Source organism: Phyllobates terribilis, unplaced genomic scaffold, assembly GCF_046119375.1.
Source record: "Phyllobates terribilis strain yellow unplaced genomic scaffold, ASM4611937v1 Scaffold_9__5_contigs__length_417890890, whole genome shotgun sequence".
NCBI classification, from domain to species: domain Eukaryota; kingdom Metazoa; phylum Chordata; class Amphibia; order Anura; family Dendrobatidae; genus Phyllobates; species Phyllobates terribilis.
In genome coordinates, this window is record NW_027362769.1 from 65,780,014 (window position 1) to 65,803,704 (window position 23,691).

At 44.8% G+C, this 23,691-nt stretch overlaps 1 protein-coding gene across 4 annotated transcripts in view; it reads right to left on the reverse strand.

Moving 5' to 3' along the window:
• The window catches only part of ITGB2 (integrin subunit beta 2), a 170,399-nt gene that overhangs the window by 4,010 nt on the left and 142,698 nt on the right, over positions 1 to 23,691 (reverse strand). For all 4 annotated transcript variants that reach the window (XM_073646550.1, XM_073646552.1, XM_073646553.1 and 1 more), the window contains exons 12-15: positions 18,173 to 18,417; positions 8,404 to 8,614; positions 5,781 to 5,986; positions 1,144 to 1,310 (exon numbers count right to left, since the gene is read on the reverse strand). In XM_073646550.1, coding sequence (XP_073502651.1) covers positions 1,144 to 1,310; positions 5,781 to 5,986; positions 8,404 to 8,614; positions 18,173 to 18,417 — 829 coding nt within the window. The remainder of the gene's footprint in view (positions 1 to 1,143; positions 1,311 to 5,780; positions 5,987 to 8,403; positions 8,615 to 18,172; positions 18,418 to 23,691) is intronic.

Sequence of the window (23,691 nt, forward strand, 5' to 3'; positions counted from 1 at the left end):
AACGATTAGCCGAGGTATTGTTCAACCGACATCCATCTAATGTGTATGGCCAGCTTAACAGCTAAGACCAGCTCAAAACATGTAAGTCACTACGAGCTTGCACCTTCTTTTTGGCGCCTTGGATGATTTTTAATGGTTTTCAAATAAATGTGTTTTATTCTGATGCCTTTTACCAAGCTCAAAACAAAGGATTGGACAAGTTGAAATCCACCTAATATTTTCAGACCTGATGTTGTAGTATACTCCTTTCTGACTGAGCTCTTCCCATCAGGCTAAGACATTTTTAATTAAAGCTGGATCCTACCTACCCTTAAATTTGTAGGCTTTCAGCCCAGAAGAGGCATACCACATTAGGGTCCCATCAAAGGGGTAAACCTTGTTGTGGCTGGTGGGCTCTCATGCATTGGCCAATTCGTGCACTAAGTACCTTCATTTTTTAACATATTTTCTATAGCAGTAATGCAGTTCCAATTTCATATATTCAATGTTTGCATATTATAGCTTTTCAGAGTGAGGCTGTATTTTCTTAGACTGTTGACCTGCCAATTCCAACAAAGTTGTCAAAATCATCCACAGTTTGTATATGCACATGGGCCAATTTACAGAAACAACCTATACATGTAGCTAGGTGCTGGCGTACATACAGGGGGTGGCTCTCCCTTTTTGGACTGTGCATTTAGTCAATATAGCTTTGCTAGGTGAGGTGTTTAGACATTTAGACCTGGGTCCTGCTCTGCTCCATTTATTGGGGCCTACTGGCACATAGGATGGTCCTATCTCTAGTAATAAACCTCTAATTGTGTACACTTGGACACGGAGGGATGGCTTTTACACTTTTTTGATCAAAATAGTGTCAACTATGTTATTTATATATGTTATTCTTATTTACTTAATGCAGGGTATTTGCTCATTTTGTTTTTATCCTAGGTTATAGCTAGGTGTTTGAGCAGATAACATCGGGAGGGCACCAATGTGTTAAATTGTAATATGTAGTAAAACTCAGACTCTCTCTATTAAAGCGGTCCTCTCCAACCAAGCAGGCTCCATCTACATATCCAGACTGAGAATTACAGTGTAGCTTTCTCTTTAATCTTGGCTTCTGCTTTTTCAGGCAAAGTTAAGAGCTCCAGTATTTTAGGTTACCTTGTCCCACTTGACGTGTTGCTTTTCTTTCTCGAAGCGCTGCCACTCTTTCCGATCTTTAACTTCTGTGATCAGTTTCCATATTATAAGGCAGATGACTCCGATTAAAATGACACCTGCAATGGTGCCTCCCACAATTGCATAAATGTTGGGTGCTTCGGGGCATTCTATGAATAAGAAAAAGACAAAAAAAACCTGTAGTTTATTCATTTTGTTGCCGGAGAATATTTTTCAAGCAGAAATTGAGAGCTATCTGCAAAAATGTTAACGGAAAATCTACATAATTACACAGCAATGTATCTCCTGCTCCAGCATCACTGCAGGTTTCTTCTTTTTAGTCCTGCCTTAACAAACCTAAAATTGCAGGTAACTTTTGACTCTGCATGTTTTATGCTAGTGTAGCAACTCACTTGGGAAAATAGGTAAAGCTAAAAACTGCAACTGATCCTGCTGATTCCTGTACAGACCAGAGATCCTGACCCTGCAGTCTCTAGTGTTTCCTGTGGGAGCTGAGATAGCCCTAACCACAGACTAGACAATGGCAACTCGGACCTATGCTGCCTAAAAGGCTGTTGAGCGCTTCACGTTCCTCCTGAAGAACCGGAGGGCAGAGCAGAGTGCAAACTACCTATTAAAGTGAAAGTGTGCTGAAAAAATGAAAGATCCCAGAGTGAGTAAATCAAACCTTGGAATACAAAATAAACAATAAAGTATGTACTGTTAGATATTGTGCCACCTATTTTCGATACAGGAGCAGAAAATAGGAGCCGAGTAAAGAACAAAAACCGCAAGGAGATAAACCCTAGCTGGCATTTCACTGACTGGTTTTAAACTACAACAGAATGTCTGAACATCCAAAATGAGACTATCACGAGCAGTAAATGCCAGCAGGGGGAAATAATATAAAGCCGCACCCAAAAGGTGATAAGGCAGACAAATGGAAACACCTATATTATGCTAAACAGTCTGCAGGCAGAAATCAGGACCTAAACACCCAGAAAAAAAGTATTTCTGCTGTGGCTCAGCGGACAGAGAAGCCAACCACAAAACACAGACTCAAGGGTTCAAACCCAGGAGCATGACCGTATGTCAGTGTTTGGTCCCCCAGCTGTTACCATCTCTCCACTTTAAGAAGTGAGTTTTTTGGGAGAAACAACCCACGTTTTAGTGACTGTGCAGTGGGGGAAAGACAGCATCTTCCTTTGTGGCAGCACTGCTATGAAACCCAAGTTTGGGCTACGTGATCAGCCTGCCACTGAATTTTGATGTTAAAAGCATTCTTTAATAAGGACTTTGAGTTTTTGGAACTAATCTTTTTACTTTTTGTTACTGTTTGGACTTCACCATTGTCATTTGTTCACTCAGTAGGACACGGCACAGACAGTGGATATGAAGATTGTTTGCTGTATGAACCTGAGAAACACACACCTATTGGGAGCAAAAGAGTTGCAGATGGATACAAACAATCTACTGTGAACTCTGCATAGTAAGTTTGTTGACTGCCTCATGAACATGTGAGGATTATCTGAGATTTGTAGTAAGAGTCCAATGTTGCAACTGTGTTGGTGATTTTTTGACTTTATAATGTTACTCAGCTGGAAATACCGTAACCCTTTTATAAATCCCAAGTTGTCAGGGTTCTTTAGGAGAGCTACTTCAGTGCTAAATGGCCTTCTCTTACATGAACTTACTAAGTGGAGACAAATATTAGCCTCCATGATGGCTAGGATTTACCACAGCAGACGGGAGCATGTAGGCATTTTTTCTAACTTTTAACATTACTACAGCAAGGGGGTTTGAGTGGTGATTCTTGAGAATAAAGCTGTAACTGAGAGTAGGCATCAAGAGTGAGTAAATTGTGTGGTAACAGCTACTTCAGGGCACAAGATATCTGTCTGTGAGGCTGTGTAACACAGGTACTTTAGATGCGACACAGAAACACAGAGCAGCCAATACGGGGTTAACAAACAGGGGAAGTTTATAATAATAGGGTAAATCTCCACGCAGGGAGTATCAGGGGAAAATATGGGGGAAAAACAAGGGAAAAGCAGGTCAAAGTCTATCACAGTTTAACTGGATGTAGCAGTGTCAAACCGGTTATAATCAATAGTTTTTTTCACTTAGCTGACTCTCGCTCCTCACAAGGCAGATGCACGCTGATGCCGGTGTTGATTTTTCAGGCGTCCCAGCCCAAACAATGCTCTGTCTTCAGGCGGCAGCGGCCGGTCTCCGGTTTTACCCGCTGAGCCCCTAGTCCATAACACGGCACCTCATGTGCCCGGCTCCACCGACCCTGCGTCTCTTCTCTAGTCGGCCTGACTCCTCCGGTCCACTGCACTCGGCTCTTGCTCCCAGTCCTGGAGACAGGAGCCTGGACCCTCTCACGCTGCTCTGCTGAGCCGGATCCAGCTCCGCTTTCCCGCGCAAAACGTATTCGTCTCTTCCTCTCTCCAGTCACACCAGGAGTTCCCCTGTCACCTGACCTCCCAGCTCTCTCTCTCGACACACCCCCTGCTTCCCTGTCACATGACTCCTCTGCTTGCAGTCTGTCTTCCCCCTGCAACAAGAGGTACGGCCCCGGCAGTTCCGGATCCCTTGCTCTGAAAGCACTCACACCCCGGTCTTCCCCCTTACAGCTGCATTGACAAGTACTTTGAGTTTTTGCTGTGCTGCATTGTGAGAGACACAGAGGCTGCTCTAAATGGATGTAAGTGCTGCTGGGAAGATTGCCAGCAGACTTCTACAAGTTTCACAAATACAAATTAAAGTGTGGCAGCTGTCATCTTATCCAGGGCCGGCTCCAGGTTTTTGTGGGCCCTGGGCAAAAGAGTCTCAGTGGCCCCTTTAACACATACCACGATTCATGATGCACAGATACCGCAGAGAAATATATATATATATAGTACTATGCCAAAGATTTCATTTCTTACATTGCATGACCGATATCTATTGTAAATTCCACAATAGCTCATACATTCGCTCCATACAGAATACTGGCCCCCATAAAATGCTCCATACAGGTTACTGGCCCCCATATAACGCTCCATTCAGGATACTGGCCCCCATATAACGCTCCATACAGGATACTGGCCCCCATATAACTCTCCATACAGGATACTGGCCCCCATATAACTCTCCATGCAGGCTGTGCCCCACATAATGCTCCATGCAGGCTGTTCCGCCCACATAATGCCTCATGCAGGCTGTTCCCCCCACATAATGCCTCATGCAGGCTGTTCCCCCCACATAATGCCCCACACAGGCTGTTCCCCCCTTATAATGCCCCATGCAGGCTGTCCCCCCCTATATAATGCCCCATGCAGGATGTCACCCCCCTTATAATGCCCAATGCAGGATGTCACCCCCCTTATAATGTCCCATGCAGGATGTCACCCCCATTATAATGCCCCAATGCATTAAGTCACCCCCCTTATAATGCCCCATGCATTATGTCACCCCCCTTATAATGCCCCATGCAGGATGTCACTCCCCCCTTTTAATGCACCATGCAGGATGTCACACACCCCATCCTTTTAATGCCCCATGCAGGATGTCACTCTCCTCCATTTTAATGCCCCATGCAGGATGTCACCACCCCATATAACGCCTTTTACCTTTTAATGCCCCATGCAGGATGTCACCCCCCCTCCCTTATAATGCCCCATGCAGGATGTCACCCCCTCTCCCTTATAATGCCCCATGCAGGATGTCACCCCCCCATTTTAATGCCCCATGCAGGATGTCACCCCCCCTTTTTAATGCCCCATGCAGGATGTCACCCCCTCCCTTATAATGCCCCATGCAGGATGTCACCCCCCCTTATAATGTCCCATGCAGGATGTCATTCCCCCCCTTATAATGCCCCATGCAGGATGTCACTCTGCCCCCTCCTTATAATTACCCATGCAGGATGTCACTCCCTCCCTTTTAATGCCTCATACAGTTTGTCACCCCCCCTCCCTTATAATGTCCCATGCAGGATGTCACCCCCCACCATATAATGCCCCATGCCTCCATACATTAAAAAAAACTAAATTCAAATACTCACCTCACTTCCCACCTGCTACCACTGCTCTGGACTCCAGCGTCGCCGGAGTCTTCCCGCTCTGCGCTGTGAAGGCTCAGGAGAGAGCGCGGTGGAAAGACGTCACCGCGCCCTCTAACCTGAGACGTCATTGTCAGAGGATGCGGAAGAGACCGGAGCTGCTGCGGAGGCAAGGGGAGAGGTCAGTATTGTTCCGGCTGCCCTGTGCAAGCGGGGGGGGGAGCAGGTGCTGACACCGCTCTCTTCTGCTCACGTGTCCTATAGGGCGGCGGGGAGCCCGATTGTGAGTGGGCCCCCCGGCACTTGCCCGGGTGCGCCGGGTGCTGACGCCGGCCCTGATCTCATCATTGTCTACCTCTGTACCTCTTATACCTCTTTGCAATCCAGTTGCATCATGTAAGGTCAGTAACTACCATTTATGTGGCCTTCTGAAAAACTCTAACTCTAAACATCTCTATTTAAACCACTACAAGCCTTTAATAGTAACAGAAACCTCTGTTGTGAGAAGCATTTACAATTACAACATAACATACAGTAAGGGAATGACTAGTTCTGCAATTCTGTGATATAGTCTTTAGAATTTATTTTTTACCTCTTTTTAAAGTATACTGTATGGAGAAGTTGTTTCTACCGTTCTCCTCTTGTATGTAATACTGCATCCAACAGTTGTCGGAGTCTTTTTCCTTGCAGATTGGTTGTTCAATGACGTCCTCCACTTGTGTGACCCTGGCTCCAGAACAAATACCTATGCAGTTCTCAACATTCTTCCCTCCTTTAATATGACATTCAACACAGGGCCTATAGCATGGGAAAGGCAAATTTTTAAGTTATGTGATCTTGAATATTGCAAGCCTTCGCAAATACATAAACACCATTAAACTTTTGCATTCTTATACCCTTTATGGTACAAAGATTTTTTTCAGAATCGACTTTAAACTAATTAAGAGCCTTCCCAAAAGTAATAAGGCATGAAGAACTTGTAATACCTCTTCTAGATTTCTTACATCCTGTTTGATTATATTATCTTTTATACAAATGTAATGGCTCATTCAGACGTCTGTGCAAATCGGTCCGAGATAAGACCACTATGCACAGACTGGCCGCAGGTCTCCCCACCCGTACGTGACAGCTACATAGAAATATATGAATCTGTTACACTTGGGTTGGGAGAGTCACGACCAGTCAGTGCATTGGTGGTTAGTGCACAGATCGAATGGCATGGACGTCTCATTGAGCTTTAAGAAGCAATTATGGAGTTCTCCTTGAGGAATAGTCAGAAAACATACAAATCAAGAGTAGCTGTAGCTACATGAGGTCAATGTTAACAGGCTATGATGATGATCACAGATTAGCTTCACCTTCCAATATGCAGTGGACCTGGTGCACCTTCACTGTACAGAAGAGGGTTTCTTCTCTATCCCCACTTTCACTTACAGTAATCCCAGACATGTTCCACCAGTCAGATGGCCCACTTGCTTACAGGACTGGAACACCTTAAAGCCTCAAGGTAGCCTGTCTCTCAAAATGTAAATGCATTTTTTCTCACTTTCAGGATCAAAACAGGTCAACTCTGACCTCACCATGACTTTCCAGAGAGCTGAAGGTCTAACACAGCCCACACAACTATAAGCGTTGGCTCCACTCATGGACTGAGATGTTGCACAGCACACACTATTAGGCACTTAAAAAATCAGGCCACTCTGCAACTTTTCATACTCTTAGTCTCTGTCAGAACATTATTTGACAGCTTTATTCAGGAACACCATCAATTATTCTGGCCTCAAGACTTTTGAAACCAAGGCCAAAGAAAGGTCTTTCAGGTACTCAATGCAGTCTGGCAAATACTGCCCTATGAAGATTCCCTGTGCCCCTTCCCAACAGTGCTGTGGTACACAACACACCTACGTCGATGTCATGCTCTGAGGCACTGGAACTTTTTGCAAAAAGTTGACAGCCATCAATCTATCTTTCCCATTGTCAGGTGTGTCAGTTACAATAATAGAATTTGATGGTGCCGTTGTTCACCACAACCGACCTCAGCAAACCTCAGCACTAAAGGGGCACAGACAGTGCAAGATAAAGCACAAAATGATACAACATGCACATCACAACACAAGTACATGCACAACTCTCTACAGACTCCTCTCAGGCTACCTTTTATCAGGACCGTTTTTTAAAGGAGTTCTCTGGGAATAAACAATTGATTACATAATTGTAGGATAGGTCAACAATACAATATGTAACTGATGGGAGTTCGAAATCTGCTCCATTAGCGGCTGGATGCAAGCAGTATATAGAGGGTAAGACAGCAGCCCAGTGAATCTATAAAAGATAAGACTAATACATTTTCTTCCTGTTGGAATTAGTTTTGACTTTGACTCTAAAAACTGCACCAGAAACTGATTAAAAAACTGCATGTTTGATTTAAACTTAATGATGAGTTAAGATGTTGCAGCAGAAAAACTGCAGCAAAATTGATGCGTTTTTGTTGCAATTTTAGAAAACCATGGCAAATAGAAAAAAAAGCGCATGTACACATCACATGTGAAGCCACCCTTTACTGGAGTTTCTCCTTCTTGAAAAAGGAATGATTTTGATAATATTATACTAGATAATTACTCGTAACGCAATGTTCTCATGTAATATTGCATTCCTTCCAACTTAGAGCTTCAGGCGTATTTGTCCTTGAAACATGAAAGCATATGTTCTGATCTTTACAATTAGTCACATTCTTAATTGGTGGTTTAGTGTTCTATGTACAAAGTGCCAAATGGACCAAAAAAATGAATGTTAAAAAATGTGTTAAAAAATGAATGGCGTACATGAGAATAATAAAGGTGTTTTTCAGCACAACCAGCTAGATCCTGTGACTTTTTTATCTGAATGATTTTCATGGGCTGAGTCACATCAATGAGAGTGCAAGTAAGTAAAAATAAAATCTCTTGTAGATATGGAGGCTAAGATATTAGAAATTGTATTCTGCATTTTCTTACTAATTGTATATCTGTTTCTGGGAAACGGGGCTGAATAAGGTGGTCATTAGTGCTCGGACATAATGGTTGGCATAACAGTTGTCACTTAGAGACAACTACGGTATATACTGCGGAAAGGCTGAAAAGCATTTCAACAAATTGAGGGAGGACAACTAGAGATTTAAGGAATTCTACACACAAACAATAAAAATGATCTAAAATGCAGTAATACAATTTACGTACCCAAAACGTCGACACTGGGAAGGGCATCCGGGACAAGTCTTGCAGTCTGGTGGCATATAATTGGCATCGCATTTACATCTATTGCATTCACACTCCCCGCGGCCACTGCATATGGTTCCATTTTTCATGCAGTTAACTGTAGATTTTTTGCACTGACATCCAGCCCCATCAAAGCCATCAAAGCAAGAACAAATACCACAGTTACAGGTTCCTGTAAAATAAAAGGAAATCAGTGCAGTCTGCAGGCGACATTGTAAGTTTGAGTTGAGTGACATGAAAGACAGGAGCACCTCCTCCAGATCATTTTTAAGAGATCCATTTTAAATGGCATTTATTTTATTCACTTATTTAGCTTATAAATTGAAAGTCCCATCAAATGTACTATTCAAATACAAATATTTTTATCCAATAAAGTGAAAAAAATATAGTCCAGTAAGGTGCATACTGCTACATGCTTGAAGAAGGGGGAGGTTACCCCCGAAACATCACACAGGTGTGCAGGCGTCCTCTGTTGCTCCGTGCAGTGTCTCATCATTTAGGAGCTTCTCCTGTGGATTTTATAGCAATGTTCATTTAAGGTAGCAGTATGCACTGAAAGTGAACTATTTTCTGTATATATCCTTACTGGACTGTATTTTTTTCACTTTATTGGATAAAAATATTTCGATTTGAAAATATTTGTCTGGTGTTTCAATTTATATGAGATTTTAGAGAATATGAGACCACTGACACACCGAATTGGACTTGCTCAGCTCGTTGCTTATTTTTTAAATGAACTCAGGGGCAGCCTCTATTACAGCAGCACTATCTATGATACCCAAACCAAACTCGGACCACTCATTATGGTCAAACTATAGACCGATATTCCTAATTAATATAGATCTTAAACTTTTAGCTAAAATCTTGGCTCAATGCCTGAATTCTGGGTCCCTCATACATAAAGACCAGGTTGGCTTTGTTCCTCATAGACAAGTGCTTGATAACATCCAAAGGGTCTTCCATCTCCTACATCACTGCAAGTGACGCGCCCCCTGGGCCGTGGGGTACTCGGTGCCGGGCCGGTCGTCATTTGGGAAGATGTCACAGTGGCGGTGACCCGGTCCGTGACCCAGGGGGGTCATTCAATAGGGGAATATTTACAGGGGATTTATGTACAAAGTTCGTGACGCCACCTGTGGTATGCGGCTAAGGGAGCCGTCTGTTCCGTCCCCTGGGTCCTCTATAGCTACCTTCTTGGTGAGACTGATATGGACTGTTGGCTGCAGGACTTGAAATACTGCAGCCTCCTGTTTCTAGTTGAGTCATAAAGTTCTCTGCTAGTTGAGGGACCAGTCCCCTTTGTGTGGCCTGACCCCTCCACCTCCTGGTAGATTCAGGCATACGGGTGGCTTCCAGCACTGCCCGTACCCCTGGGGTCCCTTCTTCCGTTCCTGGAGCCCTTCCTGCTCCCTGTCCTCTTTCTTCAGTCCTGGGCCTCTCCTCAGGCCCTCTGCCTGAGCAGAGCTCCTGCAGAGCCCTGCTCCACTCTTCTCACTGTAGACTGTTCTCACTCACTGCTCACTGTTCTGATCTGGACTCACTAAACAAGATGGCTTCTCTATTTATACCTTTCTTCCATGTGCTCCCCTAAGCTACTTTCTCCACCCACACCCACTACATAGTTCCTCCTCCCCAGCAAGGGACCCGGGACTGTGCTCTCCCTTAGGAGCAATCTCGCCCTACTCCCACTGTGGGTATGTGTTGGATGCAGGTGTTAGGGTCCTGAGCTGTACTCCTTCCTTACCTGAGAGTGAGATACCACACCTCTGGGTGAGATGCAGTACCTCTGTGGTGACCGAACCCTCAGGGGCGCCACACAAGCAACGCAACTTAGCATACTATAATCACTTGACATTAAAAAAGCCTTTGATTCAGTCTCGTGGCCTTACCTCTTTGCAGAAATGGAATTTCCCTGATCAATTTCTCTCATGGATTTATGCTCTATATAGCCACCCATCAGCTCATGTTTGATACAATAGATTTTCTTCTGCGTTTTTTCCTATCAAAAGAGGTACTCGCCAAGGATGTCTCCTATCTCCACTACTATTCCTCTTCGCAACTGAGCCACTAGCAATTCACCTCCGACTCAACCCAGACATTCAAGGCATAGAAATCGTGTCAATTTTCCACAAACTTTTTATGTTTGCAGACAATATTTTGCTCCTCTTAATCACCCCACAGACCTCCCTGCCTGCACTGCTCCAATCCCTTTAGAGCTTTGAACAAATCTCTGGCCTACAGATTAATCAAACAAAATTGTACGCTATGAACATTTATCTTTCAGCTACCACGATTTCACAGCTCAAACAAGACTTCCCTTTTCAATGGCCCCCAAACCACTTAGACTACCAAGGTGTGAAATTAATGGCTAATATAGAATCCCTTTTTCCACAAACTACCCCCAAATGCTTTGTAAACTACGCTCGCTACTCCAAACATGGGGGAAGCTGGTTGGGCCGTATATGAGCACTAAAAATGACTCTGCTCCCTAAATCACTCTACTTATTTTGTGTTTTACCAATCCCCGTCCCATCCCATTTCCTTAAAACAACGCAACGCTTAGTTAACACCTTTGTCTGGAAGGGTGGCCTCCCCAAAGTCAATATTGCTACATTTTATCATCACCGTCTGAAAGGGGGTCTGGAAGTTCCCAATATAACCATATGCTACCAAGCAACCCAACTAGTCCATTTAACCTTATATCATGTCTCCTCTGACTCTCCTCTGTGGCTTTCCTTGGGAGGTCCTGAGTGCCACTCGTGGACTCTTGATGCCAAGTTATGGCTCCTCCCCACCCAGCGCAAACAAATTACGAACCCCATTATATCGCACTCACTCAAAATCTGGGATTCCCTCTTCAAATCTAGTTTCCTCCTTTTTGCCTCTTGCCCCCCTATAGGGCAATTTGCAATTTCCCCCAAACAATTACTCCCTCTTGGATTTTCGCTCCTGGATTGCAGCAAGCATTACTAGACTTCTCCACCTATTTAATTTTGATGGCATTATTCCAATCCTTGTCGCTCAAGAAAAATATTTTGTTATCTGTAACTTAAATACTGTATTTCCACACTACTAAGGAACTCCTTATACGTTCACGCCATTTGGCCAAAGATGCCTGTCACTGACATTAACCTTAAAAAAAAGGCCCCTGGGAAGCTTTACTTAATAAACGCTTCTCTAATATCCTCAAACACTCCCAAGTCTTCATCTCGTTTATATATTTAGCACCTAAACAAACCATAGTCTCGGCCTTGAAAAAATCAGGTCTAGACCTATCTGAAGTCAAAAGACGTCTCTGATGGTACATGACTAACACAAAATCATCAGCCATACTCACACATAAACTCCACAAATGTGAGAAAGTTTGGCTCCCCTGGGCAGAATACGCCAATCATAACCTCTTCGCCACACCATTGTTTTGCCTCAAATCTTCTGTCACCTCTGACTCTTCATGAAGTTCCTAGTAATCATGAGACTTGACAAGTCTCCCCCCCCCTCAGGCCCTTCTTCCCTACCCTCTATCTCTATCTATATGATTGCCCCCCTTATAGCTCCTTTAATTATATGTTTGTACTAGTATTTTTGTTGTGTATCATGATTATGATACAGTATGTTAAAATCCCCACTATCATCATGAGCGACTTCAACATCCCCATTGACACTTCCCACTCATTGGTCTCTAAGCTTCTATCTCTCACTTCCTCCTTCAGCCTTGCTCAATGGTCTTCCACAGCCACTCACAAAGATGGCCACACACTAGACCTCATCTTCACCCGCCTGTGTTCCCTATCTAACCTCTCCCTCTTTCTGACCACAACCTACTTACATTCTCTGCCCTCTCCTCTCCAGGTCCACAATCCCCACTTCACAAGCTTGCACACACTCGCAGAAATCTCAAACACCTTGACCTACGCTCACTCTCTGAATCCCTTCTCCCTTTTACAGACATACCGCATTATGCGGATTATAAGACGCACCGGTTTATAAGATGCACCCCAAATTTTGGGGAGGAGAATAGGAAAAAAAATGTTTGTTTTTTTTAAACCAGTGCGTGTTATATTCAGCTTACCTGGGGGCCTGAGGCGTTGGTGGAGTAGGGTCCAAGGTGGCAGGGTTGAGGCAGGAGTCGGGAGATTGCTGCTGCCGGAAGCTTCTGCCTTCTGCCAGATGGCTGCGGTCCCCATGCTGCAGTCCCATTGCTTGCGGTCCCCATGCTGTGGTCCCATTGCTTGCAGTCCCATTGCTTGCGGTCCCATTGCTTGCAGTCCCTATGCTGCGGGCCCCTTGCTTGCAGTAGGTTTCCGGTGGTGGTGGGGCTCCGCCGACATTTTGTAAAAGCCAGAGCCATGCGGCGGTCTCCAGGTAAATGGCAACAGCAACGAGATCTCATCTCCCGAGATCTTGGCTCCCGAGATCTCAATTGCGCATGTGCCACCTCCCAAGGCCGTTTTCCCAGAGACCACCGCATGGATCAGTGTGGAAGGTGCGGGGCTCCGGCTTTTAGAAAATGTCAGCGGAGCCCCCGCACCACCAGACACCTACTGTACTGCAAGCAAGGGACCCGCAGCATGAGGACTGCAGCATGAGGATCGCAGCCATCTTCTGACTCCTGCCTCTGTTGGAAGGCAGAAGCTTCCGGCAGCAGCGATCCTGGGACCCCGCTCCACCAATGCCGGAAAGTGCTTTGGATATGTATAGTTCACATTATAAGACACACCCCCATTTTCCCCCCAAATTTTGGGGGGAAAAGTGCATCTTATAATTCGAAAAATACGGTAAGTTCCTTAAACAATGCAGATGTTGCTGCCGCTTTATATAACGCCACAATAGATGCAGCTCTCAATTCGGTTGCACCCCTCACATACCAAAGCTTGTAAAATCAACAGGCCACCCAGGCACACCAGCCTGACTAAAGAACTGAGACGGGCTTCCAGGGGTGCTGAGCGGAGATGGAAAAAGTCCCACTCCAACGAGCACTTCATTGCATTCAAACAGTCCCTCACTATTTTCAAGTCCACACTTGCTGCAGCAAAACAAACCTACTTCTCATCTCTCATATCCTCCCTGTCTCACAACCCTAAACAGCTATTCAACAATTTCAATTCTCTCCTCCATCCCCCAGCGCCTCCTCCCTCTCCTCTTATCTCAGCTGAAGACTTTGCCTCATTCTTCAAGCAGAAGATTCACACCATCAGACAAAGTTTTTGCCTAAAGTCCCCATAGCCCCTACTCATATCTACTCAACCCTCTTCCTCCAAAACCAGTTTCTCCACCATTATGGAAGATCAATTTTCCTCTTTACTTTCCAAATTACACCTGACCACCTGTGAACTTGACCCAATCCCATCCCACCTCATCCCTAACCTTACCACAGTCTTCATCCCAACCATAACCCACCTCTTCAACCTGTCACTAACAACTGGTGTCTTCCCTCATGCAACAAACATGCATCAATCACTCCCATCCTCAAAAAGCCCGCCCTCCCTTGACCCATTCTCTCCGACTAGCTATCGCCCCATATCACTTCTCTCTTATGCCGCAAAACTACTGGAACACGTCTAGTTTGAACTGTCCTCGCACCTCTCCTCCTGCGCCCTCTTTGACCACTTACAATCTGGCTTCCGACCGCACCATTCCACTGAAACTGACTAAAGTCACCACTGATCTATTAACTGCAAAATCCAAGTGACACTACTCTGACCTCCTCCTCCTGGACCTATCATCTACCTTCGACACAGTAGACAATTCCCTTTTACTACAAATTCTCTCATCTCTTGGCATCACAGACTTGGCCCTGTCTTGGATCTCCTTATACCTAACAGACCGGACATTCAGCGTCTCCCACTCAAACACCACCTCCTCATCTCGCCCCCTATCTGTCAGTGTCCCCCAAGGTTCAGTTCTAGGACCCCTGCTCTTCTCCATCTACACCTTTCGGCCTGGGAAAGCTGATAGAGTCTCACGGCTTTCAGTATCATCATTATGCTGATGACACACAGATCTACTTCTCTGGACCCCATATCACCTCCTCACTAACCAGAATCCCACAATGTCTGTCCGCTATTTCATCCTTCTTCTCTGCTAGATTTCTAAAACTTAACATAGACAAAACTGAATTCATCACCTTTCCCCCATCTCACTCAACCCCCCCAAACTAACCTATCCATCAAAGTCAATGGCTGTCCACTCTCCCCAGTCCCACAAGCCTGCTAACTTGGGGTAACCCTCAACAGCAAATGTGCAGCAAAAGCGCAGCAAATCCGCAAATATTTTTATACTTGAGGGTTGTATGCGCTTCAATCGACCTCAATGAGTGGAAAACACTGCATTTACGCTACCAAGAATGGACATGCTGCGCATTTTACCGCAATGACAATCCTGAGAGGAAAATTCCGCATCATGTGCACAGCACATCAGCATTGTCATTGTATTAGCTGGCAGACGGATTACATAGCGTTTTTGGTGCATTTATGCGCTGAAAAAACACTGCAAAAATGCATAAAAAGCGCACAGTGTGCACATCGCCTAACTCTGATCTCTCCTTCGAACCACATAGCCAAGCCCTTTTCACTTCTTGACGACTCCAACTCAAAAATATCTCCCAGATCCGCACATTTCTCAACCAAGAATCTGCAAAAACACTAGTGCATGCCCTCAGCATCTCACGCCTTGACTACTGCAACCTCCTGCTTTGTGGCCTCCCCTCTAACACTCTCGCACACCTCCAATCTATCCTAAACTCTGCTGCCTGACTAATCCACCTGTCCCCCCGCTATTCCTCGGCCTCTCCTCTCTATCAATCCCTTCACTGGCTCCCTATTGCCCAGAGACTCCAGTTCAAAACCCTAATCTTGGCATACAGAGCCATCCACAACCTGTCTCCTGCATACATCTGTGACCTAGTCTCCCAGTACTTACCTGCACGCAACCTCCGATCCTCACAAGATCTCCTGCTCTACTCCTCTCTTATCTCCTCTTCCCACAATCACATACAAGATTTCTCCCGTGCATCCCCCCTACTCTGGAACTCTGTACCCGAACACATCAGACACTTCCCTACCGTGGAAACCTTCAAAAGGAACCTGAAGACCCACCTCTTCCGACAAGCATACAACTTGCAGTAACCCTCGCTCCACCGATGCATGACCAGCTCTACCCCCACCTACTGTATCCTCACCCATCCCTTGTAGATTGTGAGCCTTCGCGGGCAGGGCACTCCTTCCTCCTATACCAGTTGCTGACTCGTTTTTGTTCAAGATTATTGTAATTGTTTTTACTATGTATACCCCTATCAGATGGAAAGCGCCATGGAATAAATGGCGCTAGAATAATAAATAATAATAATTATCCTTTATAAAAACGATTTATTGTTTAATTTTGTTAGAATGCCACCACCTCTAGGGGGAGCACAGTGAAGAAAAATGTACAAAGTTTAAATAATTTGGTGAGTGCTTAGTACACTCAAAATATATGAAATATCCCCATAGAACAAAAACTGTTCTATTGAGCAAATTTACACCTGAAGATGGATAACATTATTGTTAGGGTATGTGCACACGGTCAGGAATGTCTGCGGATTGGACGCAGCACACTTGCAATCCGCAGCGGCCAGATGTTAGAGCATAGTGGATGGGAGTTCAGAAATCCCATGCCCACTATGCGTCTCCGTGCTCCTGCGGCTTACCCGCGGAGATGGACATGCGACATATCTTCACAGACCGAAGCATGTTAATTTCTCTTGCGGAATCGCTCGTCTCAGCAAGAGAAATTCTATCAGTGCTATGTACAGAATGCGGCGAATCTGCATGTGTTCAATGAACACATTCAGATTCACCTGCGTGCAGTGCTTTGGACGCAGCACAAATATGCTGCATTCAAAGCGCTGCCAGAAAAGATCGTGTGCACATACCTTTACAGCTCTACCCGGACCTTCCTCTTCCACCAGGTGCAGCTATATTCTTCCTGTGGGAGGAGTTAGTGATAGAGGAGATACTATAACCAACACTGCGAGGCGGCACAGGCTCTGTCCAGACAAATATACTGCCCAGCGAGGCACAATGGGTATCTATGCTGTCTAACAGCTTAGCAAAGGCAATCAGCTCACTGCTGTGGCTAGTGGGGCAGCACCACACCCTACTTAAACTGCCAGCATACAGCAGTTAGTTGCCAGTTATTTATTAGTGTAGTACTGGTGATTTTGCTGTGTTTCTGATCCTGAGAATTATTTTTTTTCTGTAATCCCTCCAGACTGTTACACACCTGTCATGGGTATCCCGGGCTCTGCTTCCTTCATCTCAGCCCTCTGTTGTGCTCCACGTCAGGTTTTGCAGGTTGCCCAGCATGACTCAGTGATATCATCTCCCTAATCCTACCAAAGGTCCAATAGGACTCACACCTATGTCTTAGGATTGAGATTCTAGTGTTGCACGTTTGGATTGCGCCATTATCTATACTTGCTGTGTTTTTAACTTTCATCCATCCTTGCTAGGTTCCACTCCATCTGTCTGACTGCTCCTAAAATTCCAGATAGTCCAAGTCTATGATTCCACATGTCCTCTGGGAAGCTGCACCAATGGCCGGAGTCTGTGTGCCCCTTCCACACCAGAAGTTTAGCAGATCCATCTAACAAGGTAAGCCTTACACTGACTCTGACCCCGGCAAGCCTGACTTTGCTTTGACTGACCACCTGGTTCTGATCTTACTTGTAAACTTGACAATGGTTTTCTCTTTGGATGTTGTCCCTGGTTCTGCCTCTCCTGTTTGTGACCTGGTTAATTTTGATCATTCTTGCCTCAGTCTTTCTTCTCCGGCCAGCAGCCACTCTGTGGACTCAACCCAGTGGTCCCCAAATTAAGTCCATATCCCTGTATAGGGGCTAAAGGGTGAAGGCCAGGATTCCTCTGGAATCTGCTAGACAAAATGGCTTGAGCCATGTCTGTTCGAGGCAGCCTTTTTGAGCTGATGGCTCCTGACAGACATTACAATTTTCATGGCTAGTTTTGATGCATGGCTTGAAAGAGACCTGTTTAATGCATGTTTAATGCATAACTCAAGTGCCTTAAAAAGAACCTTTTACTACTTTTTTTCTGTGTACTAAAAAGTGGACAGTTACCTTTGTTAAAAGGGTCATTCCTTCCTAAGACTTTTAGGTATATCCGTTTGAAATGTCCATTATATGGAGGTCTCACTGCTGAAAACTCCATTTCCAGTAAGTAGTTTCATAAAGAGTCTGAATAGCGCACCTGGATTTTAGAAGTGTCTAAAGATCCTCCACCACATAAAAGCACTTTATTTTTCAAAGGCACAATGTAGATGATAGAGCCCAGTACACATTCTACATTGGCGCCCATGTGCTTTAAAGCACTTTTACGATATTTTTTAAAAGTTGGTCCTCAAGTTGGGAATGTTATAAAATGTGCATGTGTACACTGAGGCCAGTGTTAGACTGCAGCTTTTACAGTGAATGATGGACAGGACATCATCCCAGCACTGATAGAGACATCCAGAGCGGTAGTGCTTGAGATGCATGGCATTTAAGGGTAAGTAATGCTTATTTCTTTCGTTCATAATATCCCCTACTATAGAACCAATTTTAAAAACCAACTCTATTGATGCTCACTAAATTGGTTCAGTTAAATGTGATGTGTGAAGTTCCCTAACATACCACTAGGTGGCAGTGCTATGCTTACTAAGCACAAGTACTTTTCAGCAGCTGTTTTCAGGAACTCACCTTGTCCTGAGCACAGCTTATCATTGTTCATTTCACAGCTCCAGTTGTTACACTCACAGTGTGTGCCCTGTATTTGTTTGTCAGGGTCCTCATTTACGTCACAGACACATTGCCCACATATGCACTCCCCAGCAGCGGAGCACAAAGCCGAGCCGTTATCTTTTCTACAGTTCTGTTCCAGTTCTTGGGTTGTATTACTTCCTGCCGCACACTCACAGTTTTTCCCAAGGTGGCCTTCATCACAGCTGTTAATTAGAAAATTGATAAATTAGGACATGTTAGATCATTATGGCTCATAACACATATCTTTAAATAACATCTTGGACAATGTGCGATAATAGTGAAGATCCATTTGAAACATACTTTAGCTCTAAAATTGGAAAATTAATAAAATACATGAATATGTTATTATTTTAATTTATTAAAATGAGTTTTTACAGTGGTCCCTGTAACTACAAATATGTGCAGAACCTGTTACTGTAAATGCCGCTTTACAGATATGTTCACTTGACCATATGTGTGCAAGTCTTTTACTACGGAACAACCTAAGGAGTAAAGTTTTTCCTTGTGGAGAGTGCAAAGTTGGTGTAGGGAGGTTACAGGCCATGCTATGCACCCTTGGGAATTTAAATATGGCCTATAAGTCTCCATACGCCGAGCTGGTGCTCTCCACAAGCAGAAACTTTACTCCTTAGACCCCCTGAGGTTTCTCTCATAGTCAAACCAGTTCTCTTGCTCTGCACTAATAAGGGGCAAAAATTCAAACGTGTCTGCAAATGGAGTTTTTCGTTCAGCTTCGTATCATAAGTTATGTGGCAAGGCCATTTAAAAAGTCGATATTGACTTATAGGGTTGCTACTTTCAATAGGTATCACTAGAGTTTCTTTCCTCTCCTTCTCTGAAGAGTCGATTAGTATATAGAATGAGCTTCACAGGAAAAATAACATGACCATACAATATCTGTGCAGATCCTGATAAGATCACTGTACTTTAAAAAGTGTACTTAATTTGATAGAAAATGTACTACATATATAATCTGCAAATCATTTTATTTCAAAATGTTGATATGCTATCCCAAAAAAACACTTCAAGGAGCCATTAGGTGTTCCCCTCCCTGTCTTTCTTGCTGGATCTGACATTGATCAGTTTGTACCCCAAAAGCAGAGTTACTTGTTGTGGGACTGAGAGCAACAAGACCATGCTTTTTTTTATTAAAGGTTTTGTCCAATACTCAGACAAACCCTCCTGCATCCCTATGTTTCCCTGAAGTAAATAATAACATGTACACTCACCTCTGGTGCCACTGCCATTCAGGCGGTGTTGGCACTGACACTCCCGGGGATTGCAAGACATTGTTATGTCACATGATCCCCGCAGCCAATCAGTACTGGCTTCACTCACCCCTTCTTCAGGCAAATCAAGACATCTGGAGGAAGTGAGAGAACAGCCACAGCTTTCACCTTCTCCAGATGTCAATTTCATCCATAGAAGAGGAGATTGAATCCAGTGCTTATTGGCCGCAGGGATGGCGTGACATAACAATAACACATCACGTGATCACAGGGAGAGTCAGTGGCAACACCACTAGAATGGCAGCTGCACCAGAGATGAGTATAAGTGTTATTAATTTCACTGGGGGGAAACATAAGGATTCAGAAGGGGTTTTCCGAGTAGAAGACAACACCTTTAAAGCCAGAACACAAAGCTACAAGACTCCACTAAGTCAGAGTGTGAGTCACTGTAAGGGTATGTGCAGACTATCCAGAGCCTCCTACGGCTTCAGCTCATTATGCAAATGAGCGCCGGCCTCTTTTTTTTTCTCCCTTGCAGACTTTCCCCATCAAGATTAGGTCTATGGGGAAAGCCCGCATGCGAACCCGCAGGAGAAATTGACATGCTGCGGTCTGGAAAGACGCGCCGCATGTCAGTTTCCGCGGGTGTGCGCGCAGACGCATAGTGGGCATGGGATTTGTATAAATCCCATCCACTATGCTGTAACAGCTGACCGCTGCGGATTGCACACAGCGCACTTGCAATCCCATACTCTAAGAGGCGGGAGGTAATGGAATCTGGGTGCACTGCTAGTGGTGGAGAAGAATTCCTAGTGCTAGAACAGTTAGCAAGAGGGATACTCTACCTATACCGAGAATTAGGACTGAAGTTATGTCCGGTACCTGTGGGAAAGACTATAACCTTTTGTGCCCTATCCTACATGCTCCATTGTAATGGCCGTATACTGCACTGTAGAAATGTGACTGTTTTAAAGCATTTGGTGTCCTCTGGATTGTGTGCTGCAAAGGTTCTGGAAGATGAATATTTGGAGCCATTGGAGGCCCATGGGCCATAAGTAAGTGTGATGCATCCCACACACAGCAGCCCACCGGGCTGGGACACAATTTGTCTGTAAGGTGTCAGAGCGTGCTGAAGCAGCAGCTCGTCCACGACTACCTTGCTCAGGCATATTACACATGGAACGTTGTGTAAAGAAGCCTAATTTGGAATTTTGGCAAATTCTGGAATCTGCAGACCGGTGAAGACTAAAGGCCTCCATGCATATTATGGTTGTTGGCTGTACAATGCTTTAACCTATCGCTAGGCTGACAGCCATCTTGGCCGTTTCTTCCATATACAGGAGAGTTCTTTCAGTCAAGAGGTCCTGTGTTTTCTATGGGAAAAATGCTGACAGACATCTTTGCTGATGGCTTATCTCCTTGAGGACAAAGCGATTGGCAGTCCGAAATCAGATATACCTTTTCGACCTCTCCCCTGACAATCAGTTGGCCAGCGCCCCCATATACATTATAGTGTTGCCCGAACCTGTCAATGCTGAAGTGTGTGGTTCACATTAGTCCAATGTGTATGGGGGCTTAACCAGGAGGAGCAATCTTCTGTATTCCAAGGGAAACCAATGGCTCATTTGTGATACTTGCAATTGGGGTAATATCCAGTTGTTACTGCTAGGCACAGAAACTTGGTTTGGTAGAGCAGCAGTGCAAGAAGATGGGGGGAGGGTACAAATTAAGTAAACATTCCAGAATCTATGGTCTTATTCTGCCACTGCTGTAATATCTCCTGACATGTCAGCGTTAAGAAATATTGTTTTTTTGGGTGTGTCTGTAAGAGGGTGCCTGGAACGGTCACGTGCTTCTCCCTTGATTAGAAAAATGGTTATAACCCGTGTTTACGAAAAAGTGTTTTAAAAGTGAATTACTCAATGTGTTCTGATAAATGAATTAGATATAGGGAAATGATAAGATTAGTACATAGGACATAGGTTAAGATTTAGCTATAAGATTGGATTGGGTATAGTGCAGTGGTGGGCACAATGAGTTCAGGAAGTAAACAGGTTTAGGATAGAAACAGTTAATGTGTTCAGAAACAGCCCCAGTGTGGGAGGGGCAGGACCAGTTAACAAGAGGAAACTTTCTGGTTAGTGCAATGAGAGTAAGAGATTTGATGGAGAGAGAGCAGTAGTTGGACATCTGAGGGCACGAGGAGCACAGGCAAGAGAACATCAGCCATAAACCCGTAATGTCCAGGGTCTACGGTCCAACTGAGGCACTGAGAAGCATGCCTCAATATCTTCCTGGGAGAGGAAGTCGGATGGGGAATCGCATAAGGGACTTGGGACGGGACTCATGGAAGCTGCAGAGCCGGATGGAGTATCCCAGGGGTCAGAGGTGCCAGAGAGGAAAGGGATAGCTAAGGGCAAGCGAACAGCGAACATCAGAACGTGCTGTGCTATGGACTTTGAAAACGGAAAAGTTTGTGCCCAATACTGCGTGTTTCAATATGATGAAAACGGACAGTTAAGAAAACTTCCTTATTATAAAACTAATTTGATGTCCCCTAATTTGTTTGTGGTGGTTCCTGAAGTTGAAGAACTGGAGATAGCAGAGGCCTGCGACCAAAACGTGAGTGTTCCGCACCACACGAATAGCACAGAAGAATCAAGACACCTTTTATTTGTAGGGTGCCAGGGTGTGGGAACACAGCAGCCCCTCTCCCATGACTACCTCCCTGGGCACCTTACATCTCCCTACGCAATCTGACACGGGCAGCATTGACGAGGCCAAACTTCCTCACTATGAAGGGATACAACCCCAACTGGCAACACCCAGTTGTCATGTATTTATAAAATTCTAGTAGCAATAACAAAGGGAAATTATAAGAAAATTCTATGAAAACATTTTATAGAATTGTAGGAAATTCAAGTATTTGATCAGATAGCGTCCTTAAAATTTATATTCAATGCTTTTTGTATTTACTTTTAATTTAATTACTTGGAGTTAAGTATGTAGAAAAAATGTTATGAGTTTGCTTTCATCTTCCCTTGGGGCAGCCATATTGAAGTATTGAAGACACAATATTATCTTAATGAGTATAACCCCCACAGCTTTATCCTTATATATACACTACTCAAAAAAATAAAGGGAACACTCAAAAAACACATCCTAGATCTGAATGAATGAAATATTCTCATAGAATACTTTGTTCTGTACAAAGTTGAATGTGCTGACAACAAAATCACACAAAAATCATCAATGGAAATCAAATTTATTAACCAATGGAGGCCTGGATTTGGAGTCACCCCCAAAATTAAAGTGGAAAAACACACTACAGGCTGATCTAACTTTGATGTAATGTCCTTAAAACAAGTCAAAATGAGGCTCAGTATTGTGTGTGGCCTCCATGTGCCTGTATGACCTCCCTACAATGCCTGGGCATGCTCCTGATGAGGTTGCGGATGGTCTCCTGTGGGATCTCCTCCCAGACCTGGACTAAAGCATTCGCCAACTCCTGGACAGTCTGTGGTGCGATGTGACGTTGGTGGATGGAGCGAGACATGATGTCCTAGATGTGCTCAATCGGATTCAGGTCTGGGGAACGGGCGGGCCAGTTCATAGCTTCAATGCCTTATTCTTGCAGGAACTGCTGACACACTCCAGCCACATGAGGTCTGGCATTGTCCTGCATTAGGAGGAACCCAGGGCCAACCACACCAGCATATGGTCTCACAAGGGGTCTGAGGATCTCATCTCGGGATCTAATGGCAGTCAGGCTGCTTCTGGCGAGCACATGGAGGGCTGTGCGGTCCTCCAAAGAAATGCCACCCCACACCATTACTGACCCACTGCCAAACCGGTCATGCTGAAGGATGTTGCAGGCAGCAAATCGCTCTCCACGGCGTCTCCAGACTCTGTCACGTCTGTCACATGTGCTCAGTGTGAACCTGCTTTCATCTGTGAAGAACACAGGGCGCCGGTGGCGACTTTGCCAATCCTGGTGTTCTGTGGCAAATGCCAAGCGTGAGCACAACCCCCATCTGTGGACGTCGGGCACTCATACCACCCTCATGGAGTCTGTTTCTAACCGTTTGTGCAGACTCATGCACATTTGTGGCCTGCTGGATGTCATTTTGCAGGGCTCTGGCAGCACTCCTCCTTGCACAAAGGCAGAGGTAGCGGTCCTTCTGCTGGGTTGTTGCCCTCCTACGGCCCCCTCCACCTCTCCTGATG